The 12,336-nt window shown below is 40.3% G+C and overlaps 1 protein-coding gene across 1 annotated transcript in view; it reads right to left on the reverse strand.

Moving 5' to 3' along the window:
• Positions 1-12,336, reverse strand: part of MAP3K1 (mitogen-activated protein kinase kinase kinase 1) — a 60,345-nt gene that overhangs the window by 19,219 nt on the left and 28,790 nt on the right. The window contains exons 2-4 of the mRNA XM_026865590.1: positions 7,977-8,127; positions 3,707-3,913; positions 2,359-2,559 (exon numbers count right to left, since the gene is read on the reverse strand). Of these exons, the coding sequence (XP_026721391.1) occupies positions 2,359-2,559; positions 3,707-3,913; positions 7,977-8,127 (559 nt within the window). The remainder of the gene's footprint in view (positions 1-2,358; positions 2,560-3,706; positions 3,914-7,976; positions 8,128-12,336) is intronic.

A 12,336-nucleotide genomic window follows, 5' to 3' on the forward strand; every position in this document is an offset into this window, starting at 1 on the left:
ACGTAGGCCCTTGCTGGAAGAAAAAGGGAAATTTGGTCCCCTGGGCTATGGAGAAGGATGAGATACTCAACAAATTTTTTGCCTCAGCCTTCACTGGCAAGGGCACCAACCACACCACCCAAGATGCAGAAGGGAAAGGTGGGGACTAGGAAAATGAAGAACTGCCCACTGTAGATGATCAGGTTGAAGGCCATTTAAGGAACCTGAAGGTGCACAAGTCCATGGGACCTGATGAGATGTATCTGTGTGTCCTGAGGGAACTGGTAGATGAAGTGGCTAAGTCACTATCCATCATATTTGAGAAGCTGTGGCAGTCTGAAGAAGTTCCTACTGACTGGAAAAGGGGAAACGCAACGCCCACTTTTTAAAAAGGGAAAAAAGGAAGACCCAGGGAACTACAGGCCAGTAAGTTTCACCTCTGTGCCCAACAAGATCATGGAGCAGATCCTCCTGGAAATGATGCTAGTGCACATGGAATACAAGGAGGTTATTGTTGACAGCCAACATGGTTTCAGTAAGGGCAAATCATGCCTGACAAATTTTGTGGCCTTCTATGATGGGGTTACAGCGTTGGTAGATAAGGGAAGAGCAACTGATGTCATCTACCTGGACTTGTGCAAAGCATTGGACACTGTCCTGCACAACATCCTTGTCTCTGAATTGGAGAGACATGGATGTAGTGGATGAACCACTCAGTGGATAAGGATAGTGGCTGGATGGTTGCACTCAAGAGTGGCAGTCAACAGCTCAATGTGAAGAGCAGAGATGAGTGGTGTTTAACATATTTTTTGTTGACATGGACAGTGGGGTTGAGTGCATCCTGATCAAGTTCACCAGTGTCACCAAGCTGTGTGGCGTGGTCAACATGCTGGAAGGAAGAAAGAGGGACCTGGACAGGCAGGCCTGTGAAAGCCTCATAAAGTTCAACAAGGCTGAGTGCAAGGTCCTGACCACGGGTTGGGGCAATTCCAAGCACAAATACAGGCTGGGCAAGAATGGGTTTAGAGCAGCCCTGTGGAGAGGACTTGGGAGTATTACTGGTTGGAAAACTGACTATGAGACAGCAATGTGTGCTTGCATCCCAGGAAGTCAACAGTGTCCTGGGCTGCATCAAGAGAAGTGTAGCCAGCAGGTTGAGGGAGGTGATTATTTCCCTCCACTCTTGTGAGACCCTTCCTGCAGTATTGTGTTCAGCTCTAGGGCCCCCAACAAGAAAGACATGGAGCTGTTGGAGCAAGGCCAGAGGAATGCCACAAAAATGATCAGACCTCCCTTATGAGGACAGACTGAGAGTTGGGGTTGTTCAGCCTGGAGAAGAGAAGGCTCCAAGGAGACCTTATAGCGGTCTTCCAGTACTTAAAGCGGCTACAGGAAAGGTGGGGAGGGACTCTGCATCAGGAAGTGTAGGGATAGGACGAGGGGTAACAGTTTTAAACTGAAAGAGGGTGGATTTAAATTAGATATGAGGAAGAAATTCTTTGCTGTGAGGTGGTGAGGCACAGGAAGATGTTGCCCAGAGAAGCTGTGGCTGCCCCCTCCCTGGCAGTGTCCAAGGCCAGGTTGGACAGGGCTTTGAGTACCTGTTGTAGTGAAAGATGTCTTTGCCCATAGCAAGGGGGTTGGAACTGGACAATCCTTAAGGTCTCTTCTGATTGATTACAGAAGCTTTTACTTGACTTTTTTTTCAATTTTTAATGTTTGTAAAAATCAACTGAACGTATTTCTATGCTTCACACTAAGTAATTTAAGCATAATTTAATCATATATCCATAACATGACAGCAGACATAAAGGAGATACTTCTGTTTACTCAAAAACCTAGATGTTCCCCAATGCAGCATGACATCAGTACTATGAAAGTCTATGAAAAGGACCTTGCTATGGGTATTAATGAAATTAGTACACCATTAAATGAATTATGTCAAGTGCTTCTCATTTATATATATATATATATATATATATATACATATATATATCTCCCATTAATAGAGCAAATAAAGTGTTTCAGAGTGAGAAACTAGAAAAATGAAGTGACCAAATTTTAATCAAAAATACTTAAGACATATCGAGGCACTTCTAGGAAAGAGAAATAGATGGGACAACAGTAATTACTTTCAAACTAGAGGTGTTTTGAGTTTGGTTTTTTTTTTAAAGAGAAACTTTAGACAAAACTAATATACTTTACATATTTGTCAAAATACAAGCTGATCATTACATTACATGAGCACAGATTACAACTTTTAAACATTACAGAACTGTTATAATGGGTTGGTGATTAACTTGATCTAATTTGCTTTTGAACTGTTTTCTAAGATTAACTGTAAATAAAAGCTACAGACAACACAAAGACAGTCTCTACCTGAGGCCCAATAAACACTCTGTATTTATTATCAGGGCTGTCTCCTCCAATTAAGAAAGAGTTGGGTCCTATCTGCTGCAGCAAGTACAGCCTGGCTCGCATAACTTTGTTGACACGACGACTTGTTTCCTCAGGGCTGTATGGAGAGAAGCCATCTGGAGATGGGGCTCGTCGAGGTGGTGTTATTCGTCCACTCTGAAACTACATGAGCAGTTCCATCATAAGCATTTCCAGGACAACAGTAAGTTTAATTAGGTGGGGGGTGTTTGTGTTTGGGGGTTTTTGATTGGGTTTTTTCTGGGGGGTGGGGAGTATCTTTCCCCCACAAATGACAAAGTCTCTGAAACCACTACAATCTTCTTAGACTGTATGACTCTTCTTCCATGCCCAGAACTCAAAGACAGAAGAAAAACTGAAATTAACAAAGAAAATCAATCACGTAAAAGCGGATCAAAGGTTAAATTAGATAGTTTGGTGGGTTGTTGTGGTTTTGGTTTGAACTTTTCCACTTCTCTTGTCAAAAGGAAAGAAGATGTGCTGCACTGCTGTAACTTACGATATTTGGTTCTAGTTCAGAGGCATGGTAGTACCTATTGATTTTTGGAAACCTTGTTTAGAGCAATGAGACAGTAAAACCAATGAGTGCTTACTCCTACTCTAACTGGACTGTGAAGTTATAGACAAGTAAACTGAAGCTTAAGTGTTGATGAGAATTCTTATAACAAGCAAACCCAACAGATGTTATTGCTCAAAACATTATACTCTTGATCATCTTTAATGAAGCCACTTACTATTGCTCAAAACATTCTATTACAGATATTTTCAAATGTAACAATAGAAACGTTAGTCCTCTAACAATGCACATGCCTAAATCTTCCCTTATTTGTACATAAAGATCAGTTCTAGAATAGAGAACCACAGATAGCATACCAGTAACACTGTTCTGCAGGAATCTTAATGCAGTCAACAATCCTATCCACAACAGAATATACCTGCCTACAGAACAGGCAAAAACTACAGGGGAGAAGACCAAACTACTAACAGCTCTTTATGCTAATCAAGCTAAGATAATATATATGTCTTCATGACTAAGTATTTGTATTTCTTCATTTATTTCCTAGAAATAAAAATTGAAAACAGGACTGAATTAAAAAGAATACACACACATAAGAGTAGAGTATAAATTCCACACATGAGAAAAGTAACATGAGATATGCTTTGTGTATCTCACTCAAGTGGTACCCTGTCATTGGCATCTTGCTCTACACAGGGACAATTAATTGCCTCCAAAAGCTTAAGATTGCAGAACATAACTACATTAAGAATTACATCACAGTTTGCAACTTACAGGCACTGGAGATACTCTTTTTCTTCTAACACCCGGTGATTCAGATTTAACTGTCCTAGAAGATGATGAAGAGGAGCTACTAGGAGAAGGACTACGTCTTCCTTTCTGTGTAGGTGAAGAAGCAGTGCTCTGTCCTTCAGCTTGAGGTTCTAGAGAGAGTTTGTTCATTTCCAATCCATCTCCTTTCCCAGGGATAGGTTTTACCACCTTGAAGAAAATAAACCATGTGTTAGAATTACAAATTGATCTCTTACAAAATAACCTTTTTTCCCCGTCCATCGGTGCTGCTTATCTTAGTTGTGCCAGCATTTTATTTGATTCTCAAAGTACTTCTGTAATTGTCAATCATGGTATCTTAAAGGACAGCATTTCCCCCATTTGGATAGTAGGAGCTAAAAGATTCTTTTTCTACAGGCATTGTCTGCTTAATAATAGCTATAACACTGTATTCATCTGTTATATCCAGTAAATTCCAAGAGCTGACTTTGACTTGTTTAGGCACCTGCTTGACAGAATCCCTTGGGAGATGGTTCTGAAGGGTATAGGGGTCCAGGAAGGCTGGACACTCTTTTAAAAGAAGACGACTTAATGGCACAGGAGCAGGCTGTCCCCAGGTGCTGTGAGAAGCCAGAGCCAGAGAAGACCACCCCGGCTGAACAGGGAGCTTTGGCTGCAACTCAGGGAGAAAACAGCCTTTGGAAGAAGAGGTTAGCCACTCACAGTGATTACAAAGATGCTGTGAGGCTGTGCAGGGCAGAAATCAGGAGGTCTAAAGCCCAGCTAGAAATTAATCTGGCTTCAGCAATCAAGGACAACAAGAAATGTTTCTGTAAGTACTTCAACAGCAAAATAAAGACCAGGGAGAGCCTCCATCCCCTGCTAGATGAGGCAGGAAACATGACAAGTGATGAGGAAAAGGCTGAGGTGCTTAATGTCTTCTTCACCTCAGTCTTTAATAACAATACATTGTATTGAGGGAATCCAGCCTCAGTCACAGCATTCTCCCAGCAAAACTGTCTGCTCGTGACTTGGATGGGCACACATTTCACTGGGTAAAAAAATCAGGCTGGATGGCCGGGCCCAAAGAGTTGTGGTAAACGGAGTTAAATCCAGTTGGTGGCCGGTCACGAGTGGTGTCCCCCAGGGCTCGGTTTTGGGGCCACTCCTGTTTAACATCTTCACTGATGATCTGGATGAAGGGATCGAGTGCACCCTCAGTCAGTTTGAAGATGACACTAAGTTGGGTGGGAGTGTTGATCTGCTCGAGGGTGGGGAGGCTCTGCAGAGAGACCTGGACAGGCTGGAGCCATGGGCTGAGCCCAACTGCAGGAGTTTCACTAAGGGCAAATGCCGGGGGCTGCCCTTGGGCCACAACAACCCCCAGCAGCGCTACAGGCTTGGGGGGGAGTGGCTGGAGAGCTGCCAGTCAGAGAGGGACCTGGGGGCATTGATTGACAGCCGGCTGAACAGGAGCCAGCAGTGTGCCCAGGTGGGCAAGAAGGCCAATGGCATCCTGGCTTGTGTCAGCAATAGCGTGGCCAGCAGGGACAGGGAAGGGATCTGACCCCTGTACTCGGCACTGGTGAGGCCGCCCCTCGATTCCTGTGTTCAGTTTTGGGCCCCTCACTACAGAAAGGACATTGAATGACTCGAGCGTGTCCAGAGAAGGGCAACGGAGCTGGTGCAGGGTCTGGAGCACAGGTCGTACGGGGAGCGGCTGAGGGAACTGGGGGGGTTTAGTCTGGAGAAGAGGAGGCTGAGGGGAGACCTCATCGCCCTCTACAGCTCCCTGAAAGGAGGGTGCAGAGAGCTGGGGATGAGTCTCTTTAACCCAGTAATAAGCAATAAGACAAGAGGAAATGGCCTCAAGTTGTGCCAGGGAAAGTTTAAACTGGATATTAGGAAGTATTTCTTTACAGAAGGGGTTGTTGGGCATTGGAATGGGCTGCCCAGGGCAGTGGTGGAGTCCCCATCCCTGGAGGTGTTTAAGAGTCACAGAATCACACAGAATCATCTATGTTGGAAAAGACCTTGAAGGTCATCTAGCCCAACCATTACAGTCGTGTTGACATAGCACTTATGGATATGGTGTAGTTGGGAACTGTCAGCGTAAGGTTAACGGTTGGACTAGATGATCTTCAAGGTCTTTTTCTAACCTAGATGATTCTGTGATTCTGTAAATATCAGTTGAGAAAAATAGGGGTTGCTATTTCTGCAGCACAAACCCTCACTGCAAAGGAGAAGTTACTTCAAACCTGGAGGCAATGCAGCAAACTTAAGGTGTGCTGTGCCCTGGAAAAAACATACCTGGGTTTTTTGCCTTGCCATACAAGTAAAACAGCTGCACCAAATCTAGTATCTGAGCTAAACACTGTGCACAGTGCTACACTACATGAACAGACATATGTGCTCAAGCAGAGAGAGAACACAGATTTCTAATACAGTACTTTTTTGCATGAACACTGAATTTTGACACTGAGGTATGGAATATTTCCAGACAACTTTCAGGTGCCGGCCTCTCAGACCCACATAATGCATGAGAAGAGTAAGGCTGCTGGGAATCAAATTAAAAGCAGTCACAGCAGGCAGATTCAGTTTTAGTTCTACATTTTTCCATGTCCTAGAGGCTTGACTCAAAGCTGGAAGGAAGCTTCAAATAACACTTCAGATTAAGAGAGCAGACCTCTACTAGAAGGCTGCCATGGTCTCTAGTTTAGGCAAAAAATGGAAGAGACTTTTCCTGTTCGGGCTACAGGGAGGAAGAGACATCCAGACTCAGTGTCCTTCTACCTGGTGATTTGTACTGCATCCACAAGGTTAAATGCTATTTTAAACTGAAGCATTTAATTCATCCAACTGAAGCTTTTCCACTATTGAGAAATGCATTTCAGTTTCAGCAAGCTACAGGAAGAAGAGGACAATAAGGATGTTGTGGTCTAGCAATTAGGCATTGCCTAAAAGAAGAAAAACTTGCATTTACAGCCTTGATCAAGTACTGCTCATTTTACTTTTAAGTCATCATATTTAACCTATTGCAAATCTGAACTTTTCAGAAACCTTTGTTGCTTTATTGCTATACAATTATGAAAGTGAACAGGATCAAAGAAGTACAAAAAGTAGTGCAGCCTTTTCTTCCTACTGGCTTTTTCTTTTCTGGAAGGTCAGAATGCAAATTCATGTGCCTATGGACAAGTTACAGTTACCTGCTGCCAGTGCTTGAAAACATGTAAAATGGTAGTAATTGAGAATCTGGACCATCAAAAGTTGTATTAGAGCACTCAGAAACCTCAAGGGAAGTGGGCGGAGCCAGAAAATAATTTGAAGCTATTCAGTAACAAGATGCATTTAAAAATTTTAAAATATGAACTGTTTTGTGCTATTTGAACCTTTGAGGTATTGCTTTTTTGGTACACACGTATTTCAATGTTCTTTCTCATGACAGAAAGTTACCCAACAGAACCCTCTTCTGTTCTAGAAAAGCTATCCCCAAACATTTGTATATTGCATCAGATAATCTTAGCTTTAAATTAGCACTCCCATCAAGTGCTACAAGGGAGTCTCATTGGTACATAGGAGTCACACTGACCAACGCAACTAACACTTACAGGTAACTAATGGCAATTAACCAGCATTATACAGAACAATTCTAATAGTGCTTAATAAGTTTCAGATTTGATCTTAAAACCACTTCTCAGCCATTTATATGAAAGCATTACCCAAAAAGTGAATAGAATACCCTGGCATCCAAAGTTTAGCAGGGTTGAGATTTCTGTGAAGGAGTTACTCAGTTTTAGTTTTTTCTGCTTTAGCGAGATTACTGTTTGTTTCTTCACCTAGCAAAAATTCCATACACTTCAGTTACAATACATAGAAAGCTTGAACATTTTCCAACTAAGGACAAGTGAAATCATGAAATCACTAAGAATCAAGGGAGTACAAAGCACTATAGTGCATTTTTGCACTCAAACCTCTTTTTACCTTATGAACAGGAGCTACTTTTGTTAACATTAGAGGGCAGTGTTGTCACAGTATTATTCTATACGACACAGCAGCAGCACAGCTACTGCCTTTTTCTTTAAAGATTAATAAATGCATACATTTCAGGAAGCCAGCCACAGTTTCCTGTTAAATTGCTCATAAGAAATAAACAGGAGCACCATAATTAAGAGTATGCAAACTGTTAAAAAAAAAGAGGTTCTTAAAGAAATTTAAGGGATCTTTATTTGTAATAGCTGTTAAGAGATACTGCCCTTCCATCAGTGCCACTTACCACAGGACCTCTCCTGCTTCTTCTTTCCAGCCATTCATGCTTCCAGGCTGGCATACACGTTGCCTTGAGTTTCTCCCTGATCATGCGCTCTTCTGGGCGGTCATCCATCTTCTGCAACCCCCTGAGTGTTTCTTTATTCTCCATGTCACGACTACAGCAATGAAAAAAAAACACAATTAATTTTAGTTAAAAATATAATACCACAGAATTCTTAAACTTTGTGCCATCCCGTTTTCCCTTATTCTTACAATGCAGCTGCTAAAACATTACTCCCAACTGACTACAGCAAGCCTTTTAAGTTATGACTGATTTGCTAGTCTGATGTTTGCAACATACCTGTTTTGAGGGCTATTTCTTTAAAATGTGTGTACTACTTGTAACACTGGACACCCAGTAAAAAGGAAAGTCTTCACAAATATTTAACCAATACAAAAATTACCCTGTATGTCATGCCATTCACCAAAAGTTTCACAAGTGTTGTGATGGTTCATGCATTCTTTGGCAATTCAAAGCTTGCAATCTCTATTTTAAAACAATTTACAAAATTAGTACAAACGAGTGGTGAATATTTTCCATCCTCATAGGATGCACAAACATAAAACCATGTATGTAATGCATCTTCTTATACAAGAGCCTCAAAAATCAAAAAAAGTACTTGTGAACTAATACACAGTAAGTATGTTTGAACTAAACATAGAAGTCATGAAAGCAGGGCTAGTGGCCTTGAGAGTTGCTTTCTGAGTGATGACTCAAAAGCTCTTCAAGTCAGGTATAATTATAGCAAAATTTACAGCAAGTTTGTAACTGTAAAATGAAGTGTAATCCATCTGGACTTGTACTTTTTTGACCTACAGCAAAGTAGGTGCTTGTGCTTGCTGGCAACAATAACAACAAAAAACCCACAAAAAAATACCATCAGACCCTGAAAACCAGATATGAACAGTCTGGAAGATTTCCTGATTCTGTTGAGCTATCTGCTAAATCACCAAGAAAACCACATTCTGAACCAGCAGCACATGATCCCCAACCATCTTCAAGTTAGCCATCTTTAAAAATAAGCAAGCTTAATTAAGCCATCTCTCAGAATGAAATTGTATTTCAAAAATAAAATCACAAAGTAAATTGGGATCTAAGGCTATATAATAATTTAGTTACAACCACTGCTTTCATGCATGCAGTCTTCAGCTTCTAAAACATTTAGCTACACAGTTAAGCTAAATTTATGTACTATAAGATGACCTACAACATATTCCCTGTAACATTTATTGCAATAAAATGATGTTAAAAATCAAAATTCCTATCTTCACCAGCAATGTATTACTAAGGTTCATTTACCACAAATCCCTGGTTAGAAAAATGAGAAGTTTTGGCTGGTCAGGAGCAGTCCTCTTATTTTTCTTCTCTCATTGTAGAGACAAAGGAAATAAAGTATTCTGAGGCAGGAAATAGCTCTTCCTGCTCAGTGCTGAAACTTAATAAGCAGATGGATACTGTAAACAAAATAATTTTTATTTCAAGCAACATCTAAACCTATTGTTAATAACCAATTTCAGACACTCAGAACTGTGTCTATCGATTAAAGACTTAAAAATGGTTATGAATAGAAACACAATCCACCTAAGAGTGAATGTTTTTTTAGAAGTATTAATGCTTGTTTTAATTCCAAAACTAATGCAAGTGGCATCCTTATTTTTGTCCCAGCACTGGATTCCATACTAGTCCTTTCTAGAAACAGAGACAAAAAGCCCCAGTGATAATTCATGAAAAAACAAGATATTACAGCAGCAGGTAGAGTCCAAATGGACTATGCCTAAAGTTCAAAATAGGGGAAAAACTACTGGGCAAAAAGGGTTAACTTCACATGTTTTCCTCAGTCACAAAAATCCATTCAAAGACAAAAATCTTTGCAAAAGAACAGTACAGCTCCAAAATAATATATGTGCAAGTTAAAAATATAGAGTTACTGTGCTTTTTATATTAGTTATTCCATGGCATGAACCATCTCAGTTGCACGAATACTTTGTATACAAGACAGAAAACACTATCCCAGCACTGAAAGAATGACACAGTATTTCATTTGTTCATATAACCATGATTAACTTACCAACTGATATAAAAAAAGTCTTTTAGAGGCCCTTGGACTTGAATTCATGAACAATGTAATATAACAGAAGAGGCTTCACAATCTGTGCTTGTTCTCTAAAAAGCAGAAGCAGCTATCTTCCTCTCATGTGACAGCTAAACCGATCTACTCTTGCCTGCACAAAGAACTCTTGTGCTTTTCCTCCACGCAGGTGGGAAAGACCAACCGATTCTGAAAGCTTTTGCTTAGTAAACCATGGTTATCTTTTTGCAGAATTTACATCCTGTGTATATTTTTACAGTTTCTGAAATGCTGAACACTTGATATTTTAACTCAAGCTTGGCTAGAATATTTATTAAATATTGTAATACTGTTGGATCTGTGGAAAAAATATTTTTCTATGACTGCAAAAAGCTCCTGCATACTGCAGGACATCCTCATTTCATGGCCCTGAACTTGCAGGGGTTTTAAAATTATTATTCTTTCTTTAGTCTAAAGCAAACCCCCTTGTCTATTCCAGGCAAGCTGAAGCATTCCTACATGACAATGGCTATGTTGTCAGTCACCATATCACTGTACCTTGGCACAGAAAAAATAATAAATCCAGAATGTGTTCCACCAAGGACTTGATTCTGCAGGGTTCAGAGCATTCTGATCTTCATACAGCAAAACCTATTCATGAGTCAAGGTTAACAATGTGCTTAACTCAAGTGGTGCTTTATTTGAATAGCAGAGACAAAGCTAAGGAGCAGGCCAGAAAATCAAATTTCAAAGAACACGCTAGCTCAGACCAGGGAGTCTAACATTTCTCAACAGTCTGCCTCTCTGCTTTATCAGAAAGCAAGTATTTTGCTCTTAAATGTTTCAGCTGTACATGAATCAGGCAAAAGATACAAGACCTTTTTCCAGCTAAATTTTAACTTTTAAACTTTGCCCTTCCCCAAAGGCAGCATTAAGGATCTTTTAGATTCTTTTCATTAATAGTTTTAATCCAGCCATCAGCTCCTGTACTAATAATTAAGAAATTACCAAGAAATGGTTCTGAATTCTAATTCTGAAGTAATGAGCAAACTCAGTGTGATGACCACTGTTTTTTTAATGCATAAGCTTAGTGGCCTGCACATTAATAATTGCATTAACTTTGGATTACTTGCTTCATGAACTATAAAACTAAACACAGTAAGATTAATGTACTGTATGGAAACACTCTACTGCAACACTTTGTGCAATAGGGAAGGCAAACCATTGTCCTTTGTTCCCATGTCTTAATTTTGAAGACTTACAAACAGTAATTGAATAGTTATATTAACAACTTGTTCTCTATGGATCAGTGATTCAATATTTTAGAACAAGGTATGCAGTATGGGTGTCATTTAGCAAGCTATCATGAAATACACAAGCAAGATTTACTTCTGAATAGCTCAGTGAATTTGATACTAATTCTCTGCAGGTATTTTTCTTACAAAAGGCATATAATGGTATGCAAAAGCTGAATCATAGCTCCAGTTAATAGCCCCATGCTTCTCAGTGTTTAGAAACAGTTAGATGTCTTGGTTTCTCTGCTATCTTATTTGGGCAAACAGCTTTATCCAAGTCATACTGTATCAGATTTTATTAGCAGCAGAAAAAACAGGGAAAAGGCAAGTTCTGCAATAGGAAAGAGCCAGTGCACCAAGAAAAGGGAAGCTCTGTCTGCTATATCCACAAACACCCAATCATAGGGAGGAAAAAAGTTATTAGCTGCTGAGTAAATTTATTATTGTTTTTAATTTGAAGTTAGGAAAGGTAACCAGTAGTGGTCAAACCACAGGTGACCACAGAAAACATTCATGAACATAACTGGTCACACAGCAGCTCTATCAGAATAATCAATGCATTTAACAACAGGTTGTGAGAAGGGCAGCCCCAGGTTTGATGGAAGAGCACTGAATAAGAAGGAACAAACATGGGAGAAACTGTATATTCTGATCAGTGCAAATGGTATATATGGTGACAATCCATACTGGGGACAAGTTTAAATGGGATGTACAGAGCTCATTTTGGGGACCTTAAGCAATTAAGAATATGGGCACGCAGCTATCTGCAAGTCAAGACTCAACCAGCTAGTCTGCTGGCCTGGAGGCATGCTAGGAGCAGCAGTTCGGGGAGCAGGGACAAAAGAGTGAGCCATTCCCCGAATTGAGAAGGCCAGCTGGTAGTGTTTTAGAGAATTTCTTGCCACTTACAGCTCCAGTTGTGCTCACGGTTTCTCTTTTTCCACTAAGTATTTTTAAGTGT

This window comes from Athene cunicularia (genome assembly GCF_003259725.1).
Source record: "Athene cunicularia isolate RWA chromosome Z unlocalized genomic scaffold, athCun1 chrZ_part1, whole genome shotgun sequence".
Taxonomy (NCBI): Eukaryota; Metazoa; Chordata; class Aves; order Strigiformes; family Strigidae; genus Athene; species Athene cunicularia.